This window comes from Netta rufina (genome assembly GCF_964035555.1).
Source record: "Netta rufina genome assembly, chromosome: 4".
Classification (NCBI taxonomy): domain Eukaryota; kingdom Metazoa; phylum Chordata; class Aves; order Anseriformes; family Anatidae; genus Netta; species Netta rufina.
In genome coordinates, this window is record NC_140127.1 from 61,751,556 (window position 1) to 61,774,473 (window position 22,918).

General features: G+C 35.0%; 1 protein-coding gene across 1 annotated transcript in view; it reads right to left on the reverse strand.

Annotated features, from left to right (window-relative positions):
* Positions 1–22,918, reverse strand: part of CC2D2A (coiled-coil and C2 domain containing 2A) — a gene marked incomplete at its 3' end in the record, with an annotated part of 56,472 nt that overhangs the window by 13,953 nt on the left and 19,601 nt on the right. Inside the window, exons 11-25 of the mRNA XM_084285882.1 lie at positions 21,041–21,181; positions 20,490–20,646; positions 18,605–18,840; positions 17,539–17,716; positions 16,106–16,262; positions 14,925–15,072; positions 12,252–12,390; positions 11,400–11,603; positions 8,995–9,087; positions 6,943–7,034; positions 5,204–5,371; positions 3,637–3,742; positions 2,094–2,203; positions 1,876–1,972; positions 523–621 (exon numbers count right to left, since the gene is read on the reverse strand). Of these exons, the coding sequence (XP_084142008.1) occupies positions 523–621; positions 1,876–1,972; positions 2,094–2,203; positions 3,637–3,742; positions 5,204–5,371; positions 6,943–7,034; positions 8,995–9,087; positions 11,400–11,603; positions 12,252–12,390; positions 14,925–15,072; positions 16,106–16,262; positions 17,539–17,716; positions 18,605–18,840; positions 20,490–20,646; positions 21,041–21,181 (2,125 nt within the window). The remainder of the gene's footprint in view (positions 1–522; positions 622–1,875; positions 1,973–2,093; positions 2,204–3,636; positions 3,743–5,203; positions 5,372–6,942; positions 7,035–8,994; positions 9,088–11,399; positions 11,604–12,251; positions 12,391–14,924; positions 15,073–16,105; positions 16,263–17,538; positions 17,717–18,604; positions 18,841–20,489; positions 20,647–21,040; positions 21,182–22,918) is intronic.

Genomic DNA, 22,918 nt, shown 5'->3' on the forward strand with positions numbered 1-22,918 from the left:
TGTCCTCTATGAAGAAATGCATGTTATCCTAACACTCCCATGACTAAGTGCTGATATCTCCTGAAGAAAGCTTCTCTTGAAGTATTCTAAATACAGAGGAAAGAAGGGACTGGGAAAGGCAAAGGTGAAAACATGGTGATTCATCAGACGTCTGAAAAAAGAGTCAGGTCAAATTTCTTTAACAACTATCTAAGCAATGCAGTATCAGAAATCTCAAAAGCCACTGTCAAAACCACCTAAAGAATCTGTGTTAACTTCATTACTGAAGGAAACCAGGCTGTGTTATTAGTGCACAAGTATGCTTGTCTATCTTTTCTCCCTTTGAAATGCTGAACGAACTTACTAACAAATACACACCAAATGTGACAAAGGACAACACTTTCAAAAATATTTTTAGTCAGTTCCATAAAAATAGACTGAGAAGTACAGAGAACATAATTAAATCTGACTACCCTAACCCTAATTCCTTCCCACTTTCCATCTTTTATTTTAGGAGATATCCTCCAAGTTATTGATGCTTACCTTTGCTTGAAAATATATGGTAGTAAATGGAATTTTAACACATCCCAGCCAGCGTCTCTCAACACAAGTGTGGATACCACTTCTTCTGTCACAATCATCCTATTAAGAAGTTGGCCAACATAAGAATTTGTAAGACAATTTCATTTTATTTAAATTCAATCAATGGTTTCATGAAGACAATTATTAAAACAATACAGGATTTTTATCATTTAACTTACTCCAAATGTAAATTCAATTACTACTATGACAATTATTCTGCATGCTTTTCAAGAACACCAGATGCTGAACAAAAATGTCATGGTCCTTGACATGATGAGCTTGCATTTCAGGGTGCAAGTCCTGTATGACTTGTGATGGAGATCTCAAAAATCTGACAAAGAATCTACAGGAGTCTTCCCAGACTAAGTAAATTAAGTGCTCGTCTTCTCATAAAATGTTTTACTCGAATTTCAAAAAAGCCTTTGAAGGTAAAATTGTATGAAAATCTAATAGCTGTGGAATGGAAGCGTTGTTTTCACATGTATTGCCTCAGTGATTTCCAAATCTAGCATGATCAGCCTACAAGCTTAAAAACCAGAAGACTTCTCCAAATGCTTGAGTGACATCTGAGTTTCAAGACTGTGCCTTTTTTCTTCTTTTTGCTTCATCAAATACCATTTCAGTTCTGAGGGCAGAATTCTGTTCTCAATGAAATGTGTGCATTATTTACTTTTTGGTAAAAAAAAAAAGTAAATACTTTTTATTTTTATATTTTTATTTTTTTATTAGTAAACACTGAGGGCTGCTATTTTTATGCATACTGAGTTAACTGGGAAAGCGTTCATTGACTTGAACAGGGAAAGGACTTATGCCAACACAAAGAGCCTACTTTTCACCAAACAGCTTGTAAAACAGGGTAAGACAGAGCATAAAAAGGTTAATAAAAGAATACAGGAACTGGGATAAGTCACCTGGAATTTAGTGCAAAAAAAAAAAAAAAAAAAAGAAAAAGAAGCTGATTAAGTTTAGGAGTAGAATTCAGACTACTATTCATGTGTTGCCTCTCAATTTTATTACCTCAAGTATCATTAAATATCAGTAAAAGATTACATAGACATGTTGAACTCTAGTAGCAGACTATATACTACAACCTTAATTTGTACAAACAAAGGTTAACATTGTAAAGACTGCTCCTTTTTTTGCAACAGTATTGCAATATTGACTAGACATAACAAATGACAAGGTAGAGAAAAGAGAGGCTCAGGAGGGTGAGCCAAAACCAGGACAACTATTACACTGAGAAGTCTTACTCTGACAATTTCAAAAAGTTCACAATATTCTGTAAAGCACACTGACTTTCAATTATGAACTCACCTCTGTAACATCATGAAGTACTTCATCAAAAACATTAATGAACACTTCATCCTTCACTGACTGCAAACTGTGGGTGCTGTAGTCACCATTAGGAGCTCTGAAATTTTGAATAAACACAAAAAACTGTGATTTGAATAGAACCGGGGAAATTGAATAGATCTGTATCCTCAAACTGATTTCTTACTACTCAGAAATAATTTGGTTTCGTATTGCTATACCTAAATGGAAGCTCAAGTTCCTCATTCCAGTTGGGGTTTGGACCTTCTGCTGTTGTTGTCCGGCAGACTGTTCGCTGAAAAGAAACTTCTACAAAAGGACGGACTAAAACCTGTAAAAAAGATATCAAAAGAAAGAAAACAGGCCTCTATAAAATGCCTCATCAGAACATACTAAATTGCATATTTTCATGTATTTAAAGAAAATAAGCATATGCTTCGTGAAGGTCACACTGGTCCAGTCCAGACAAACACTTTTAATATAGCTCAAATATTGCACTTTCCAAGCTTCTCTAAGCATTTAAAAAGCTTTTTTGTTTTGTGTGTTAACATTTTCAAAAAGGTGATGTGTACCCAGAATATGTCATATATTGTATACACTAGGAAAGCCACATTTTCCCCCAAGTCTGTAAAAACTCCTGGCTAACTAATCAAAGAAGGAAATGGAAACAGGTGATCCAGTCACTAGTGCCCTTGTATTCTCTTATCTGTAATCCAAGAATCCTACTGCCACAGCCCTGGCTGTCTCTGAAAATGGTCTCTATTGCAGATAATCAACTTTTACTAGACACAGCAAACCCCTAACGTAATTAAAAATGCATTAACAGAGCATTTCATTAGCATTCAAATGCTCATGTCAGAACCATTTCTACATTTCAAGGAGCTATAATTTTGAAGGAAATCCTAAACAAATAAACAACCCTTCCATACACCACCACCACACAAAAATACCCAGAACAAACAAAAACCCAAACCCAGTGGATTTCCATCTTCATTCAGAAGGATGCTGAACTTAGTTTTCAATAGCAAGCAAATGTAGTTTCAGTATCAGTCATAAGAAAGGCTCTGCTGGTTTAGACAGAGAACACAAGGCCCAAAATTCAGACTGTGAAAATGGCTACGAACAGTCATACAGAAGAGTAAGAACACAGCAGCAGGTACCTATATTTTCTCCTGTTACTCTTTCAGGCTTCAGCTGTCTTCAGACGGAGGGACTTTCCTAAGCCTGTAACAATTTTTCTATTTGACAACTCCCAATAGATCATTCTTCCAAATAATTGTTCAATGTCCACTTCAATGCAAGCAAATCAATTTTGTCCACAATACATACAGGCAACTTCTCTGAGCACATAGGAACTGCCATATCAAGAATTACAAGCTTCTTTTTTGAACCTAGCTTCTACCAGCTTAGTTTGATGACCCCTCATACTACTGAACGAACCAGTGAACAGTCAACTGTTATCCATATCACTCATTGTTTTATGTTTCTCTATCATATTCTTCCTTCTCCCTTACTCCCAGTGACTGCCATTTTGGCAGAAAAGTCCAAACATTTTTCACTGTGCAGTAGCCAGTCTAGATTTCTGACATCTTTATCATCCTTCTCTGAATCTTTTGCAGCTCAACTATCATTTTGGAGATCCAGGAGTGGGCAAGCTAATGTTACTAGTAAGATATCTTTCCGACATGTATGTGAAAAGGGAGAATGCTCATTATTTCATGTTAACAAATGATTGCTATAATTTTCATGAGTTTTACAACATACCTGGTCAAATGCCCAATCTACGCTATCGGTTGGGCTCTGGGCCGATGGAGAGGCTGCAAACATCTCGTTAAATGACCTTGAAGATTTGGATGGCTGTTGAGGTTTGCTATGAGAGGAAACAGACAACATCATCATGAAAAGACAGAGAACCTATTATCAAATATGAATCCTTCACATCATACATTAACCACACAAAGTTCTCAAAATGCTTCTGGTATCTTTATGTTATGACTTTAACCTAGGAAGGATAACTTCTCAGTCAAATAACAAGAAAAAACATGCGAGAGTGGGGTAGCAAGTGTATTGATCTTGTAAGCTTCATTGCAAAAGTGCTGTGTGCCTTGAGGCTCTTCCTTCTGAAGAATTTATAGACCCCATATTTTTATTTTATTTATTTTTTTAAAACTTCCCCTGGACAATCTATTGAGACGCATCCTTTTCAGTTTAAGGAGATGAATCCCCAAAGAATTCATGAACTGTGTAGACTTCATGGTATCTAGGCAAAGCCTCTCTGACAAAATTAAACCCACATGAAGTTTACACTGTCAGCAACTCATCAGTGAAATAAAATAAATGATAAATATGCTTATTTTTATAATGTTTCCAAATAACTTTTTCAGTACTAAGCAACGGTAGATATTATAAAAGGAAAACTATTCACAGAAAAAGCAGCTCAAAATAAGATATCAGATTATCCAAAATATTGGGAGGGTTTTCAGCTATTTTTGTTCTACTGACAGTAAATTCAAATTCTCATCTTTTCCTTCCTGTCAACATATTTCTTATATGAATTGCTTCTTTCTCCATTTGAACTTATTTACAAAAATCCAATAGAACTTTTTTCTTTTTCATTTAAACAATAACCAAAACAAGCAGAAGATCCTAGCAGGATGAAGATATCTCTGATTTAAATGTAATGTATATTCATTTTGGAAGAGCAAGAGCGAGAATGCTGCTGCAATACACCACTTATGAAAGTGCACCAGACTGCTCAGGACACAGCATCATGCAGCACAGGCATTGCCTTAATACGCCTGAAGATCTCACCTTCAAAGTTAGTAAAAGCCAAATAAGGCTCATTCCATTCCCTTAAATGTCCAGTTCACAGAGTGCTTGAGAAGGCCAACAGGCAACCCTCAGGAGATACAGTAGGAATAACTGGAATTTTGTAATATATATGTATTTTTTTTTATATTTAAGATATTATGAATTTAAATTGCCTTGAGTATAACTAGAAGGCTTGTTTCAGATGTAATTAATCCAATATTAACATTGTTATAATGTTGTCAAAGCTACAAGTTATCTTCCAGGTAGCTTTTTCCTCAAGCAGATGTGTAGTTAATAAAAAACTTTTTGAATTTAGCAGGTATTAATAAATGGTTATATTATTCTAAAAGCTTGAAAATAGCATTTTTTATTATTAAATAACAAGATAAATCTATACATGCTTTAAACATGAGGATCAAAACAACACACGACTGAATTTCAACATCAGTTGTTTCAGCTATCCTCAAAACAGTTGAAACTCCAATATGAATCTGGATTGAAAACAAGCATTTAAACATACCTCATCACTGGTTTTCTCACTGGAATATCAAAAGCTCTAATGACATTCACCAACAGTTTTATGTCTCCATCTGATAAATTCTGTGCTGTGACCTTCTTCCTTTCTTTTCTTCTTGGCTTTAATGGTCGTTTTGGTTCTGCCAGTTTAAAGAGGCCAAGTCCCAAAATACTAATAATCAGAAAACAGACATTCAGTCATTTTTGCACAGAATCCAGAATTCCAGTGTCTCCATGACACACATGCTAGTTATGCACTAACAGAAAAAGGAAATACACACTGCTAGTGTCATACAAACCTCTATGAAATGTCAAAATGTTATTACCATTTAGTACTATGCAATCCAGTTGTCTTATATTTCATAAATTCTAACTTCAATGTGCAAAATATTTTTATTTTCTTCCCTCCCTCCCCCCCAAAAAAAATACCTAAGATTTAAATAAGACAACTCAAGATAGATCTATAACTACAGTGCTATAAACAAAGGATCTAGTAGATAACAACCTCTCTATGAAATACGTAAGAGATTACACAGCTATGTACAATTACACAGCTAATTACACAGCTATGTACAATAAACAATAGGCTATAGAAAGAAAGAATAAATATGCCACGACATACCCTGGACCCTCAGAACTTATAACCCAAGGCAAAGCAGAACCAAAGAAAAAAAAACAAAACAGGAAAAGAATAAAAAAGATACATATTTTTGCATATTACTGATATTAACTGCAAAAATACCTTGGTGACAGAAGACATTCCAAAATCTACTTTAAAAACTGATAGCCAATAGCATTACTTCCTTATATATAAAAAACAAATAACCCCTTTAATTACTTTTAAGATAAATCTGAGTTACTGAAATCTCAGTAAGTAGATACCTTATTGGTGTTATTTTAAATTCACTAACTATATTAATTAGCAAATTGTATCCAATTTGAATCCGTATTCATGATAAACAAAAAGCAAACCAAGCATTTAATCTTAAACAATTTCAAAAGCTGATTATAGTCTCAACTGGATTTTTCCCATTCTGAGATGTGAAAACAAACTGAAAACCAGGATGAACCCTGTTTAAGAGAGCAAGTCTCTGTATCTCCAGCAGATGGGACTGTTTAGATTTATACCATTGACTCAGAAAGTGTTAGCTGTACTTCAAGTGTGTCACACTTAGAATGAAGACAAGCAAATTTCTTTTAAAAGAAAGAAAAATATCTACCATTCACAACCTGTTTACTTACACAGATTTCCAGTGAGCAACACTAATTAAGAATCATCTATGTGGTGATGACTCAAATGTCAAAATCAAGAAGTATGAGATTTGGAACAAAAATTCAAAGAAGGTACATAAGGAATAAAACAAATAATAACCGTACAAAAAAAGAGAAAATATTTCCCAAATCAGCAACATTTCTGAAAGTAAACAGCATAGATATTTAGCAACAGCATACAGAAACAGATGAAATGTAAGGTAAACAGAATCATGAAAATATACCATGCTAAAACTTATTTACATGCTATCACGTTATTTCTAGCAAACTTAGCTGTTTTCCTCAAAAAAGTTTTTATATGCTTTGTGTATCAATGCTCTGTCTACACTGGCAGAGGGGTATATGGCGACAGGAAAACAATATATTACACTGAACATCTCCTTGGCTGCTCACATCAGTACAATTTGCAAAAAAGGATCACAGACAAATTTACACAAATTAACTTTGAATCAATAAAGATAACTGCCTTACCCCAGGCTAGGAATCTCCTCTTCATTGACAAGATCAGAGAGAAGGAAATGGTGTTTTGCTATTAGGAAACGGTTTATTACCGATTCTCGAACCTGTGAATGTGGAGAAAGGGAGGGAGAAGAGACAAAATTACACTTTTAATCCCAAACCACTGCAAACACTTGCATTTTGTCTATTAAACACAAACAAAAATTTCAAATATAGATTCTTCATTTTATCCCTCTTTTATATGTCATATCAATGTTCTTTCCACCAGATATTTATTTGGAACATAATATAAATTTATGTTATGAATACAATGATTTTCTAGAAACATATAAGCTAGCCAGATGTAAACATATGAAAACATACATCACAAGAACAGAAAATCAAGTCTTATCTAATTACAGCCCACCATCAGAAACAATCACTACAATAAATGACCCTGACAGATATTTCTTTTGGGCATCTAAATGAAGTTACAGAAAGGACTGTACAGAAATGTATATAGTATTAACTACAGGGACTAAAGGCAACGCTTTGGACTGCCGGACAATCAGCAAGGCCTGTGTTACTACTACCATGACTTAAAACAAATGTTTAAAAATCCTTGGTTTCTTTCATTTCTATGTTGAGGTCACAGACTGATGAAAGACTTCCCTCTTCTCTCAACAGCTATATAAAAGTATAGAAGCAGACTGACTGAGAGCATTGTCTTTTTTTTTTTTTTAATATTTCTTTTTTGTCTCCTACTCAGGCTAGTGATGCCTTTATATGTGCTGTTCTATTACAAGATCAGCTGCAGAAGAGCAATAACAAAGTTTTATACCATACATCTCCTTTCATTATTTGTAAAAGTTTTCATTTAAGTTATGAAATCTTTCACTGTGCTGAGGTGCTAGTCATATAAAGATGACATTTCAGAGTGAAATGAATTGCAGCCCTGATGTGAGCAATCTAATTTTCAAGCACATCTGACAATTTATAGAAGTGTAAAATATCCAAGTGTTATTTTAAAAAAGACTACTTTTATTTCCTGTACAAGAGTGACAAGCAGTTAAATACCATAAGGTATTTAACTCTGTACTACAATTCAGCGCACTGCATAAACTGTATGTTTGTATATGCACATGAATATTATGCAAAGCATATAGGGCCGACACAGATGTGATAGATCTGTTCAAAATAGTTTTTGATATTATCATACTGAATCTGGGTTTTGGTACTTACCAAGACTTGCCTGGAGGATTCAAATATTCTCCATTGTCTTTAATTCTTTTACAAAACATTACTGCTAACAAGCAAGTTGTTTTGTCCTACATCATATCAACCTAATAATCACCCCAGATGTTTTGCTGGCTGGCTGGGATTTTATCTACCTTTGATATTTCCAGTACTAGTAATAAACTGGCAGACATGTGTCTCATTTGTTACTTGCCAAAATACTCCAAAATTGCTAACTTTTATTCCATATTCAACCAATGTGTGTGTCACATACACACACCAAGGATTAAAGAGAATGACACACTAACATTAACAAATAAATAAATAAATCAAGGTAAGGGAATATTACTCTAATGCAACAATGAAGGTAATGTCATATGCCTGCTACCTTTGGCTGCAGGACAAGACTTTTTGTGTATCACATTAAATGATTTTTAACAGTGGTTAGGAACACTTTCATGGAGATAAATTCTTAGTAACACAACTTACAAGAAGGAAAATGGGGAGAAGGAAATCAATGAATACTTGGGACACAACAGTACAGATCTCTGGGACACTGGACCAGAAAAGGATTTATAGTACTCCTCGAAAAATCTGTTTTTGTGGTCATTTTCTATAATGCATCTTTTTGAGGAAATACATCTTTTCAATTAACATTTTATCAGTCATTTACAAACCTCTACTTGTTTTATTAGACCTGTTTCAGGCCTAACTTGGAATTATAAAAACATCTGTAGGTCAAGTTTAGTGCTGAATCATTTTTTAGTATGCCTGGAAACCAAGCATCCAAGTGCAGCAGCAACAAACGGCTTAGAGAAATACGATGGATCCGCATATTTTGCCACTTACCTTTTGTAGATAGTTGGCAACAACTGCTCTGCGTGCATCTAGGTAATGCTTGCTGTCAATCACATTCCTCTCATGTAGTCTTTTCTCATAGTCCTAAAATATTTACTAGAGTTTGTGATTTGATATATAGCCAATGCTTTACTACATACAAGAAAAATGGTAAATATTTCATTAATATTAATGTATGGATCAAAGTAAACCAAAACAGATGTCAGAAGTTCATAAAACTGTTTTTAATGCTAATGTACACAGCAACAGCACTGCACAACTTCCCTGAATAGAGAAAAGAATTCCATTAAGTTCAGGTTCATGTGGTTTAAATTACTACGAATAACTTTATTTCCCTCTCTTCTTTTTAAAGCAGGACTCTGACCTGCTGTTGTAAACTGAAATTCCATTTCTACTGGAATTGGTTTGTGTTGCTGCAGCTGCAATAGGATGAATCCTTTATAAAAAGGAGTGATATGTTATTCATGGAAGACGACCTGATATTTGAACTGCATTTTAAAACATAACTAGTTTTCTTAGTGTCTAACACCAGATGAGCCTATACTTACTTGTAGGTAATTTTGTGAGAAACTATTACTGAGCTATTTTGAATCTGCATTCAAGAAATAAAGTAATTTAATAGTATAATAAAGTCACTAGTTGCACAGTGAGGAAGTGGATGCACTGTTTAAGCATCCAGAGTGTGGAGATTTTGCTTTGCCTGATATTTGATTAAAAAAAAAAAAAAAAGAAAAAAGCCTGTAACACAACTGATGGGCTGAAATGAATACCAGTTGCCCTGTAGACGTTTTGGGAGTTCTTTGCTGGAGTTCTTGGTCCAGTATTTCAGTGTCTTTCTTGCACTGGACAAGAGGTTCAACTTAGTCTGGTGAGGAAAAGATTAATGGGCAATCCATTATCTGCCCACACCTAGCTGAGGGACAGTTACAGAGAAGATAAAGCCAAACTCTTTGTAGTGCCAGACAATATCACAAGGGAGAACAGCCATTAAGAACAACTTGGAAGGTTTGGGTTGGACATGAAAAAACAAACCAACCAAGAAAATAAATCAATCACTGGAAAGGCAGTGCAGGACTGGAACAGGTTATCCAGAATGGGTGTGTAATCTCCTACTTTTCAAGACTTGGCCAGACAAACAACATAGCTGGCCTCACCTAGTTCTGACAACAGCCCCATCACTTCAGTGGAAAGCAGGATCTCAGGAAAGCAGGAAAACATTTCACCTCCAGACAATGTTTTCTGAACAATATTTCCACAATTCTATGAGTTTTCTGATTTCTTTGCCAAATAGCTAGTAAACCAACTATGAAAAATACCACTTTTAAACTTAGTTTTGAAGACCATGTCTTGTAACATGAACTTGGAACAAGCAATTGTGGGTTTATCCAAGTTACCCTTAATGGAGGGAGGAAAAGAAAAGAAAAAGAAAAAGAAAAAAGAAGAAAAAAAAAAAACAGAAAAAACATTTCTTAAACTGTGTTTTTTTGGCTGATAACATGAAATGAACAAAGTTAGTCCATAAAATCAACTGGATCAAAAGCATATATTTAAAGCTCTGGTACATCTTTGATAGCAGATAAAAAAACTAATCTAATATTTGAAAAGGATAAATGTTTACTATGAAGAGCCAGATCTGAGTTAATAAGTGTCTTTTAAAAAGATATAACCCAAAAGGAATGGAAGGAAGGAATTGCTCAAAGAAATTTATACAAGGCATAAAGCAGCAGTTGCCAAAATCTGACATGATTCTGATCCTGAGAAGGCAATGAACACACTGAAATGCTCCTTAAATACACAAATTGCTAAAGAACAAAAGAATGTGTGACTTAACAGTAAGAGTGGAATTGAATATAACTAAAGTATGAACCAAATAACAAATGCACACATTGCATTTTGGTAGGGTAATTAACAGACAAGGACTGGGTAAGCTAACTGGAATATTGTACAGAAATAGAAATAACATAGGCTGTAGTAAAACACTAAAAGGTTTTAATACTCATTAGTGTCATTCCTCCTACCACTCATCACAGAAAAGGTTCAAAAGTTAATAAGCCTAAGCCTTTGCATTACCCTCTGTATTTTAAATCACCTATAAAAAAAATCTCTTAGAAAATTCACATCTACAGCAGCTGTTGTGTTGTATTTTTCCACTTCCATGGCATAGCTGCATAACTGTTTCCTTGCGGGGAAGCTACCTTAATTATACTAAAATAACATCAGAAAAGACTGATGGAAAAATTCTGTTTTTTTTTTTTTTTTTAAATGTCAGTAAACCTGTATGTTCTTGATGAGACTAACTGACTTTACTGCAAGTCAAATATTATCAGCAAAACTAGAAAAGAAATATGATGTTTTACTAGAGCATGCACTCCAAATAATTTCAGATAACAATCTACCTGGAATAGTTTCTCACTGATTTCTCGTTCATGCAAAGGGACTTGCTTGTAGTTTCGGAACTCTGCCACCTCCTCGTTTCTGAGCTGCAAGAGTTGGAATCTCTTTGATCTATTAAATTCTTCATCAGAAACAAAATTGAATTCTTGCTGCAACTGTTCCAATCTGAAGAAATCAGGAACATGTGCCTCGCCACTAGTGGCAACCTAAATTAGATAAAAATTATTAAACTTTTCATACCAAGGAAGAGAAGTCTACAAAGTAACTTTTGTTAAGTCTTAACGGCACATTGCAAGAATGTTCATTTTAGTTCATTTTAAGCAGAAGCAGTTAAAATGGATCAAATTATGATTGAAACATTAAATGTTTTAAAGCAGATTCATGTTGAGCAAAGCGCATGAGAACACTGAATTTTACTGTATTCTTAAGTGTATTCTATCTCCCCTAAACATAAACAAAACATTGAAGAGCAGAAAAATGTGATTCTTTTATGTAACTTCAACTATCTGAATAGCATCTCAATTTGATGTCTAGAAAAGTCCCAACAACAAACTACTTTGTGCAGACATCACTAATGAGCATCTTCCTATTTAATACCATAGGAGTACACTGGGAATAAGCCTGAATTTTAAGGAAAAAAAGAAGTTCAAACTTGTGATTTTTTAATACGTAATTTAATCAGTTTGCATATTCCCTAATACCTTTTTTTTTTTTTTTTACCACTAGAATACTACTGAACTAATGGATTAATAAATCTTACTTTTTAGTAGACATTTACTTCTTAACATTCACCCAAGCATATCCGTGATAAAACACAGCTCCATTAGCCCTACAGCTCCGAAAATAACACTTACCATAATCATCTGCATCAGAGCTGCATTGTTTGGGTCATTTGGATCAAGTTTTGTTTCTGCTGCCCACTTGGCTAGTTTCTTCATGTCATTTAAGCCTGATGTGCCAATGGATGCAATAGCATCAATATTTTTTAAAGCACTAAAGAGACAATAGAAATAACTGATAGCAGATGGTTCTACCAAAAAGAGATTTGTTGTAGCAACATAAAAGAAATTCAAACAATTTTGGAAAAAAAAAAAATAAAATAAAATAAAAAAAATCTGTAACATGGAAAGTAAATTCCACTACACAATTCTCAGTACAAACCTTTTGTTGCAGGAAATATTGCCATCTGCCCCCTCTTTGCTCTTTTCCACCCTTATGCCATTTTTGCCCTCAAAATGAAGCCATTCTTTCTGTCAGCGCACTGCAAAACTGTGGCCTGAACTGAAGTTAATTTAAAAACAAAACCAAACCAAACCACTCTCTTCAAACAGCTGTTATATGGAAGAAGTTAACCTCTCCAAAACCTGCCTGACTTCTGTGATTCTTCTTACAACACATGCATCTCTCCAAATTGCAGTTATGTAACAAAGGAATGATGAATTGCAAAGGAAAGCTGGGGGAAATACAAAGGAACTGCTGAAAGCAAACTCTTATGCAAGCTTTCTCATTGCAGAAAACATGCAGTTACAGACTTCTCTGAAACCCTGAATTTGACCATGTTCCTACAAAGAGAAAACAAGGTTTTGCACGCCTTCCATGAATTAAGTGCTTATTGATTCGAACGTTTATCATACACCTACTCTTTATCCCATGTTTCTGATTATTAAAAGAATGATTTTTACGTTAAATTGCCTCACAGAAAGCAAATTATAGTTTTAACAATACATACTGGAAGGAATTTCCCAGATCCTTACTTGAGCTATGTCTTAAGTCCTGTCTTCAGTCTGTCTCCTGGGTACTGTTTCTGGATGGACTCTGGACCTGACTCATCCTCTCACCCCGTCTGGAACTGCTGCCAGTGCCCTGCTGTGCCTGTTATGTTTGGATCCTGTAGGACTGCGTGCTGGTTGGCACTGAGTGAACTGTGCTGGTTCACTCTTGGCTTCTTCTGTCTTCCATAGCAGCCCTGAAACCCTGGGAGGCCCAGCTCCTAGTCCCATTCCTTATCCTTTGGATGCTCTCACTTATTTGTATTCACAGCAGTCAAATTATGGTAGGTGGTCAGGAGGACATTTGTGCAATGATTTGCTGGCCTGAATATGCAATTTCATTACCCATGTACCACAGACTGTGGATGGTGCCCCTTCTCTCCTTAGGGGTCTGTTCTCTACTTAGAATCTGAGTATTTTCAAGAAAGCTTTAAGAACTCCTGGATATTTCTCAAGCTTGATTAGAACCAGGCAACATATCCAGCAGTTACTGGAGCAGCAGATAAAGCAGTGATATCAAGGCTGTATCTTTAGGCAGTCTTGAACAAACACATATGGAATCACAGTTATGCTGAAAAGCTCATGGGAAAAGACTAACTTTAGGCACAAAAATCATGTCTCGGGCTTTCACAATAGACAACGGAAAGTCACAGATGGTTGTTCATCTCTGGAGGGAGATTCAAAGAAGAGTTTTACATTGGACACCCTTTTGGAATTCCCCATTTTTCCATTTGCTACAGCGAGAGACTACTGTAAGATTAGTCTCCTGAGTCTGAAGTTAACCTTTGGGATTTGCATCCTTATGTTTTTATCTGATGCTATTCTAGTCTCATTGAAGTCAGCAAGTTACTCCTATGCTGATCAGCAAATTACTCTAACGGCTGCAGCTGGAGACAAAAATACTAAAAGGGTGATGTGGGTGCCAATATTTAGTCTCTAAATAAATAAAAATCCAATGAATCCAATCAGTTGGAAGAAGTACTGGCTCTATTTAGTAAGTATGGGGAAACTCTTAAGACTTTACAGTGAAATTACCTGAGGTCATTACAAAAGCAGACTTTGACTTTACTGGAATTATACAAAAGTGATAAATGGACAAATGATCTACAATGTCCAACATGCAGTCACAGGACAAATTAGATCTTTTTTTAATGGAATGATAATGGAATGGAATTTCTTTGGCTCAACAGGCTTCTGATGGAAAAATAATCATTAAAGAATATTATCTCGGAATGATGTCACATATCTGAGTTTTTTACTTCTCAATTCACAAACAGCATTAAGCTCCCATACACGCTTCTAATGTTTTCATACTGTAATTTTTGTCATTAGTTACAGAAAAGGTAACAAAAAAGCATATGTCCCAGTAGCACTTCCCATATGCACTTTGGATAAGAAAAAGCTTCTGTTCTTAGCAAAACAATTACAGAAAAGTTCCTTGCCAATATAAAGCAAAATCTGGACCGTACCTACATCTTCTATTGGAGTACCATAAAAATGAGTTAATCAGCTTGAGCTCTGTTTAACTTCAATATTGTTTATAAATAATAAATAATGTACTAAAAGATTTTCATTAGAAATTCTAAATTTATGAAAAGTGCATACTCTAAGATACCTGCAGAGGGTTAAAATGCAAAATAAAGTATCTAAACTTAAGGAAAAACAGTACAGTAATTCTTTATTATGAAAGTCATCTACTCTTTTAAATACTGGTATAATCACTTTCCCAGGAATCACTGAGAATTCGTATCATATTACCTTGGAATGCCTGTGGTTTGCTGAGATACTGGAGGAATTAGGGGGATTCCTTTTTCTCCAACTGCCCAGGAGACACTGTTGGATACTTTCCCAGAGGTCATTAAAGTCATTTGGTTGCTACCATCAACTTCAAAGGAAAAGGACACATCTATCAGGGGGAAAAAAACAAATTAGTATATTTTTCCATTCAAGCACAGTGTCCAAACCACTTTAAAAATGCTTCCCAAAAGTAAGTAGTCAAATTACCCCTTTAATATAAATGGACAGGTTACACGAAACAAGCTGACTCTGCTGCATGCTGCAGGGAAGGACTTTGCTCTACAACAGAAGTGAAAGATTTTATTCCAACTAAAAAAAGCTTTCCATTTGGGACAAATAAGAAAGGCTACATCTTAAAGGCTATGCCAAGACTTTTTTTTCCCTTCACAGGAGCATACTATTTAACATTTCCAGTAATTTTCAGATTCTGCATATTGCTAATGAGACAGAAAATCAGAGTCAGAATTATGCATGATTGAAAAGTCGGTCTTAAAGCTGTGATACACAACTGGATATACAGTCATCATGGTCAATGACATTTAGACACGAAATGTGTTATAATGATTTTGTTCCACATTATCTTCCTCATCAACTTTTTATCTGTTCTGCTCTATCTGTATTTTACATACTGAAAACTCATGCAAATCAGTTATCTCATAATGCAATTCAAATATTATATAGACTTAAAATATAGACTGTATGCTACAATATATTATTCTTGTTCTCCTTTCCCTACCTCTCTCTCATTTTATTTTTCTGTTTGTAAGTCCCAGGGATAAAATTTTTGACAGAATTTCATCAAAACAAAGATGAGGACAAAAAATTAGTCTGTATATGCATTTATACAGCCAGTTCTTCAGTGGTTTGAAATGTTAAAATCACTGGAACTGTACTGATTAATACCATCTGCTTACTCTGCACTATAAGAGCCCTGATAAAGTACAAAACAAAAGAAAAAAAAAAAACAAAAAACGAAACTCATGACTTCTATAGTTAGTAGAGCTCCAGTAACACTATAAGCCCACTAGTAAATATACTCATTGCTGTTAATTGAATTTACTCTGAAACTTATGCCAGCCTGTTACTTCTACATGGTTTCAGCAAAATAAAAAGCATTGAAGCATTGAATTTAGAGTCCTTACCACTCCCAACTCCTTCGTGGTCCAGTACCACACGCTGATTGCTGCTGAACTCTATTTCTTCCATAGGAGCGCTGCCTGTCAGAACTGTAGTCTCAGGTACAGGTATGAACACTTCAGCCAACAAGGTGGTACTGCTCATACCCGTTGTTTCATAGATCTAGAAAAATCCATGGTAACAGACAGTTAAAAAAAATTAGTTCTTCACAATGTATCGATAAGAAGTTGAAAGCATATTGTAGGGTATTTGGACTAATGGTTTTAAGATGACTTAAGAAATAATTAATTTAAAGCAATTATATTGATTTCCTTTTTAAAATATCTAATTAGCAGACATTTCACCTACTAGCAGATCAGTCTGAGTTCTTAAAAGTAAATCCCCCTCACCCTTCTAATACAGCTATATTAGAATAGTATGACAAACTTCAGGCTTTAAAGAGTACAACATGCAGCTGCTTGTCACAGTGACTGGTGTCGGTGAAGATGCTGGAGGGATTCTGGCTCACTAATTCCCCTTTACCATGAAAGACTGCAAGGCACAGTCCCAGTTCTGGCAGTACAGCCTGCTGCTTTCCTCGTGCCCAGCTAGTTTCAGGCACAAAGTGATTTAAGCAACTTCTCCTCTTAGTCCCTGTTCAAGTGTTTATAATGAAAGCAGATGGTATTTCTTGTGACTTTCAGTTATGTGTTTTGTAAGTGGAGCAGGTTGAGGGGCGTACACCCTCCTCTGAGCTATCTGTGTCATCTAACAGGAAAAGTCAGCTAACAGGAGAAGCAGGATCATGACCATGTTTTCCTCCTAAAAATTTATCTTATTAGCTCTATAAATTTGTCACTCATTCATTAATTCAGATTTTTTTTTTAATTATTTTTTTTTCTCACTTTTGGGCTTACTGCACTTGATTTGATCAACAGTGCAACAATGGAAATTACTAGCACTAAATTTCTTTCCTCTCTCTCCCAACAAACATTATGATGCTATTACTCTGTGGACAAGAACGTTTTAAGAAGAGTATTCTGGCAAGTTTATCTGCAATATAAATCAGTTATTCTAAAATTAAGAGGCTGCCCTACTAAAAAAATTAATCACATCTCAATTAAATAGTCACCCCCATGCAGCTTGTAGTTGTGTTATAGGCTTGTTATAGACATGTATATTATTTGTAAAATGTGCATATGTTAGAACTTTAAGAATAAATGAAAGCAGTATCAGTAAGATAAAATAAAATCTTAGCACAAGTACCAGAGATGTAGCAGCAATGTTGAAAGTTTGCAAACAGAGAAGCAAGGAAGGTGTATAAGATAGTTTGTACAGGGTCCTTCACAGGTTTTTCAGTCTTTACAACGCCAATGTAAAGCAAAACATAAGCATTCTGGGAGGAACCACATTTCACATTATCTTTTTTTAAAAAAAACTATGATAAATCATTATTTACCTGTAACTTCAAACTCTCTGGCCAATTGAATATTTGTAAATTGAAAATCTGTCCAAAGTGCACTCTGAAATCTGAGCTTATTGGTCGGGTAACGGTCCTTGATACTTCCTTGGAGTTAAAAAGGACTTTTATAAATACCGAGCGTTTCTTCACGTCTTCCCGTCGCAAAACCTCTGCCCTGCAAATATGTTAAACAAGTGGTCATATCAGTTTTAATAACATTTGTAATTTTTGGTTATTTTTAATAAGAATCTGATTCCGCAATAGGAAACAAAGGTCAAACAGCAAAAGATATTATTCTAAAAATGTCACTATATAGGAGTGACTTAAGAACTATTATTTAGCAGCTATTTTTATCTTCTCATGGATATAAAATTATTTAAAAACAGGTCAACATGTCCACCTCCATATGAAAGGAACTATTTAGGGAAACAAAATTTCTTTCTATTCCCTTCCACCAAGATACAGGAAATGATACACTGAGTTAAGATTCTTAAGATTTCAGTCATTGGGAATAGAACAGTCAAGCACTATCCTTTGATGAGGCTATTGGCTAAGTAAAGATGAAAGGGAGTTTCTGAATGACTCAAACTTGCTAGATGTACATTAAATTGTGTGTGTAAGTGTGGGAAGTAACACAAAAGAGTATTGACTTTATCCACAGCGAAATCTCCAGTTAACTATGATTTCTTTATTTTCCCTTTCTTTGTTGACTATACCACTTGGTGCAAAGAACTAGCTAGCGAGAGCAGTACCACCAGAAGTGGCCCAGATTTCACCCTAAAAACAGTTTCTTTACATATACTGCTGTCCTATGAATATGCTCAAGACGGTCTATAGTGAATATGTAGTTATGCATTCCCCAAGCCCAGTACATACAAGGTTACATGTGACTTGAAAAAGAATTAAGTTATGTCAGCTTCAGAAGCAGAAGTTTAACATTCTATTACTAAGAATGATGAGTGCACACTTTTGAAGTTGTGCATGTAAGAATCAAATCATAAATAACAGCAGAAGATCACAACAGAAGTGTGTTACAACAAAACAATTACAACATTTATCTTACCGAGGACACAGCTCACTTGGAGTTATGCTGCCTGACAGGACTAGTTCAGGAATTAAAGCAGGCTCTCCAGGTTTCCTTCTGAGGTTGTCAGCTTTTTCTCTAACCTGCTGCTCTATTTCCAGGTTATTGACCATTTTAGGTGGGATAGGCTTTACAGGTTCCTCGCCAAGATCACAATCTTCTACTGAATCTTCTTCTTCTTGAAGGTCTTTTTTCTTCTTTTTCTTTCTGGACTTCTGTATATAAAAATAACAATGCACTATTTCAATCAGTACAGCTTTTTTCCCTTGTTCACTTACAAGTGATAAATGGGTATGGGTAATGACTGTACAATTTTAAAAATCGACATTGAAAGAGTAGATTTTTTCTCATTTTATAGGACTACTTGAGATTGAGAATTTAGCAATGCATTCCATTGATAGGCTTCAAGAATATGATGTGCTTCAAACAAAACATTTATTTAACCTTCCCAACCAACTTACAAAGCAACTGTTTATTGAACATTTTGGCTAGCAGCTGATTCCTCATTCAGAGTTACCACGTGCATTCTCTTAGGACTGATGGAAGATTACTCAACCAGTAGCTACAGTTTTTCAAGATGTATTGTCTGCATGCATGGACAAAGTGAATCCACATGTGCTACAAACTTTTTAGCTTAGCAGTGTCTTTATCAGGACCAGAATGATCCCATCCCTTCCTTTATGCCAAACACAAAAATAAACAAACAACATACAACATGGTTTTCAGTAGTTTCAGTAGACAACTGCAAACAAGTTCCTCCTTCTGCAGACTTACAGATTACTTGAGTGTATTTTGTATTTTAATTCTTACAGATTACTTGGGTGTAGATCTTACTTGGAAGCACCAACCATTCATGAACCACGACATCATTAGCAAAACAGAAGATGAGGAAAGCATACTTTATTCTAACAGAAGTACTTAGCCAAACAACTTGATAACATATTTTTATTAAGAAACATATTTTCTTAATATGCTGCATGTGCATGAAACACTTTCTATAAAAGTATCAGCAGATGCACTAGATTCTTGAAAACTGTATTTTAAGATTTTCTTTGAACTTTATTTTGCTATGATACCTAAAATGACTAATGTTTAAACAGTGCAGTGATTACATTCAAGTAACCATTATCCTGAGGCATGCAGGATGAAGCAACTCTCCGATGATTTTGCTGGCACTGCCACAGGCTATTTCAAAGGTCACAGAATCACAGAATTTCTAGGTTGGAAGAGACCTCAAGATCATCGAGTCCAACCTCTGACCTAACACTAACAAGTCCTCCACTAAAACATATCACTAAGCTAGGTCATCCTGCTGAATTCCATATCACTAAGGTCATCACTAAGGTCATATTCCATATCACTAAGGTCATCCTGCTGAAGTGTATTATTCTAGCTCCTGTTTGCCAATATCTTCTTGAAGCACAACTGGGACCTTAATGGCAGTCCAGATTATTAGTAATAAAGCCTTTCAGAGGTTAAAGGTTCATACATTAACTGTGTTTTTCTGTTTTGGGACATTTCTGAACATAAATTTACAGGAGACATCAACTGCTTGTTCGTCAGAAACAGTCCATAACTATTTAGCTTTACCACTCACACAAACACAAAAGTTAAACTTAACAAAAAAAAAAGGGAACTGAAGAAAATAAATAGCAGAAAGATAACTGCTCCATAAAAAGAAAACCAACAGATTTGTTAATTAATAATTAATTTACTAACACATTCTAAGTAGACAGAATATATCCAAATACATTACAAAATTTATTCATGCCTACCCTGAAATTGATTATTCTGTACTACAAGGACAAACTTTGAATATACTTAGTAATAATGTACTTTTTGTGAAACAATGATTCAAACAAACCTGTGCCTTCCTCCAGGATTTCCACTTTTGTAGCTCAGTTCTGTACTCCTCCATTTTCTTATCATATTCTTCCATATATTCTTCTATTAATTCACTTATCTCAGCCTGGATTTCTGCTTCATATGCTTTTTCATCTGACCTCTGATCAACTTCTTCCCTTCAAAACAATTGTATAAATGTGTTGTATTAATGTGTTAGAATTAAGTTTATAAAATATAGCATACGTCCACTTTTCTATTAATTTATAGCAAAATTACCATTTGCTATAGCAAAAGCACATCCTTTTGAAAAATATTAACATAGTTGACAGCAGATAGCTACCATCCAAAATTAATATTATTACTTTTTATTTACTCATTAGACTTCAGAAATTTCCTTCTGCTACAGTAATTATTTATTTTATCTTTCCTTCCTCCTCATAGTCTGGCAGACTCAACCAGTGCCAGACATTACTCAAATCCTTACGTTTGCACCCTTCATATCCCAAATTGACTAATCTCATTAAAGCTCCCCTACTGGCAAATGAAGTACAAAGAGTTACCAAAACATACTTTCTCAAATAAAGCTTCATGGGTGTGTTGGTAAACTTCTGAAAGTCACGGAGGGATTTCATTTGTTTCCAAACTTTTATAATAGTTTTAAGCAACATTCTGTCTTTCTCTTGTTCAGCATCACGAAGTCTTCTGGTTTGCCTAGAAATATATATATGTATGTACAAAGTCAGAGTTATATAACTCAGTGGAACAATACAGTGAAAAGTTGGGATACCAAAAGCCAGTGATGTGGTTTTCAATTTGATTGACGGCTGCAGTGGTTTAAATCCAAGGCACATAAAACCCAGATGAACTTGAAGATGACAGGATTTGGTCTCCTTCACTATCTGTATTCTAGTCTCTTGAATTTCAGACAATCTGACTTGAATTACGGTTCATTCTCTAGAGATCTGTCTTCTGAAATGCTTATTACAGCTGTACATCATTAAAACATTTTAAAGTCAATGCATGTAAACAACAGCCCAGGAAACCGACACGGCTGCTATGAAGTAATGGTTATTACAATCATACATTACAAAATATGTTTTAAACCTAACATGCTTTTAGCTCCACTAAACAAAACTTGTGAAGATGAAGTAATGTAGTAAAGTATGAAGTAATGCAAAAATTTTGTAGGGTTGTGAAAGGACTTAAACAAAATTAGCAGGGCTCTTTTGCCTCAGAATTAGTATTTCACATTTCTAGTCTCTAATCTGTTTGTAAAACAGATGTTCATTAGCACCTTTAATGACCAACACAGACTTTGATGTCTCGGAGGCAACAACACAGACTGCTTTCAGCAGTGTCCTGGTAGCTAAACATGTCTAGTGAAAATAATGCTATTTAAAAAAAGGAAAGATGAAAACAAAAATATTATTCCTTGTAATATTCAGAGCATGGAAAAAAGGAACATCAAATTACAGCTCAGAGAAGCAATACTTCACACATTGTTTAAAAACACAAGCAGAAGTAGTAAAAACAATAAAGAAAGTTGAAATACAGGCTTTCCAGAAAGTAAGATGAGTAACTTCTTCACTTCATTAGCTAACAGTCTGAATATTAGTTAGCTTAAAAACCTTTTCTTCTTTGTCAAATGAAGCTACAAGATGAGAAGTTTAAATGCAAGAGAAACACGCAGGTCAGTAATTACGCTCATTCAATGCATTCTACTTGGAAGCAAGACCTTTTAGTAGAGAATCACCTCTGCTGAAATACATCACCCAGAAGAGCTAGAAACCTGAAATCCTCAGCATGCATTGATTTCCTCTTCAGCAAATAGGGACAGAAGGTCTGAAATTGCAAATTTACAAAGGTTTTCTGCATTTAGATGACATTCCTTCCTCAAACCAATAGAAAACTACTGCTCTGATATTTAGCAAAGAGAACACAACAATTATGTTATTGGAGGGTGGAGGAAGTAATTAGAAATATTATTTTCCATGCTACACTTCCCTCACATCTGTAATTTCTCATGAGTGTGATACATTGACCATAAGGGAAATGCAATGTTAAAACAGAGACAAGGCAGGTCAGATGTTTTTACCCATATACATGGTCCAAGTTAGGATTAGACACCACGACAGTAAAAATTCTTGCACCTATCTGAGCCTGATATGTAACAGCTTCCAACAACAGAGTTGTAGCCAAGAAGAATTATAGATATGAAAAGCCCTTGAGTAATCCCAGCCAAGCTCATCTCACATTACTTACGCAACACTGATCCCACTGATTTCAGCCAAGTTTCTCCCGATTTGTAACAGTATGACACTAAATTAAAGTATACAAGACCTAGAAAAACACTTAAGATATCCAGGATAACAAAGCAGGCCTTAGGGTTGGTGCCAGAATCCAAGAACCTCCCTTCTACCGTGAGTCCTCTCATTACTATTTATGCTT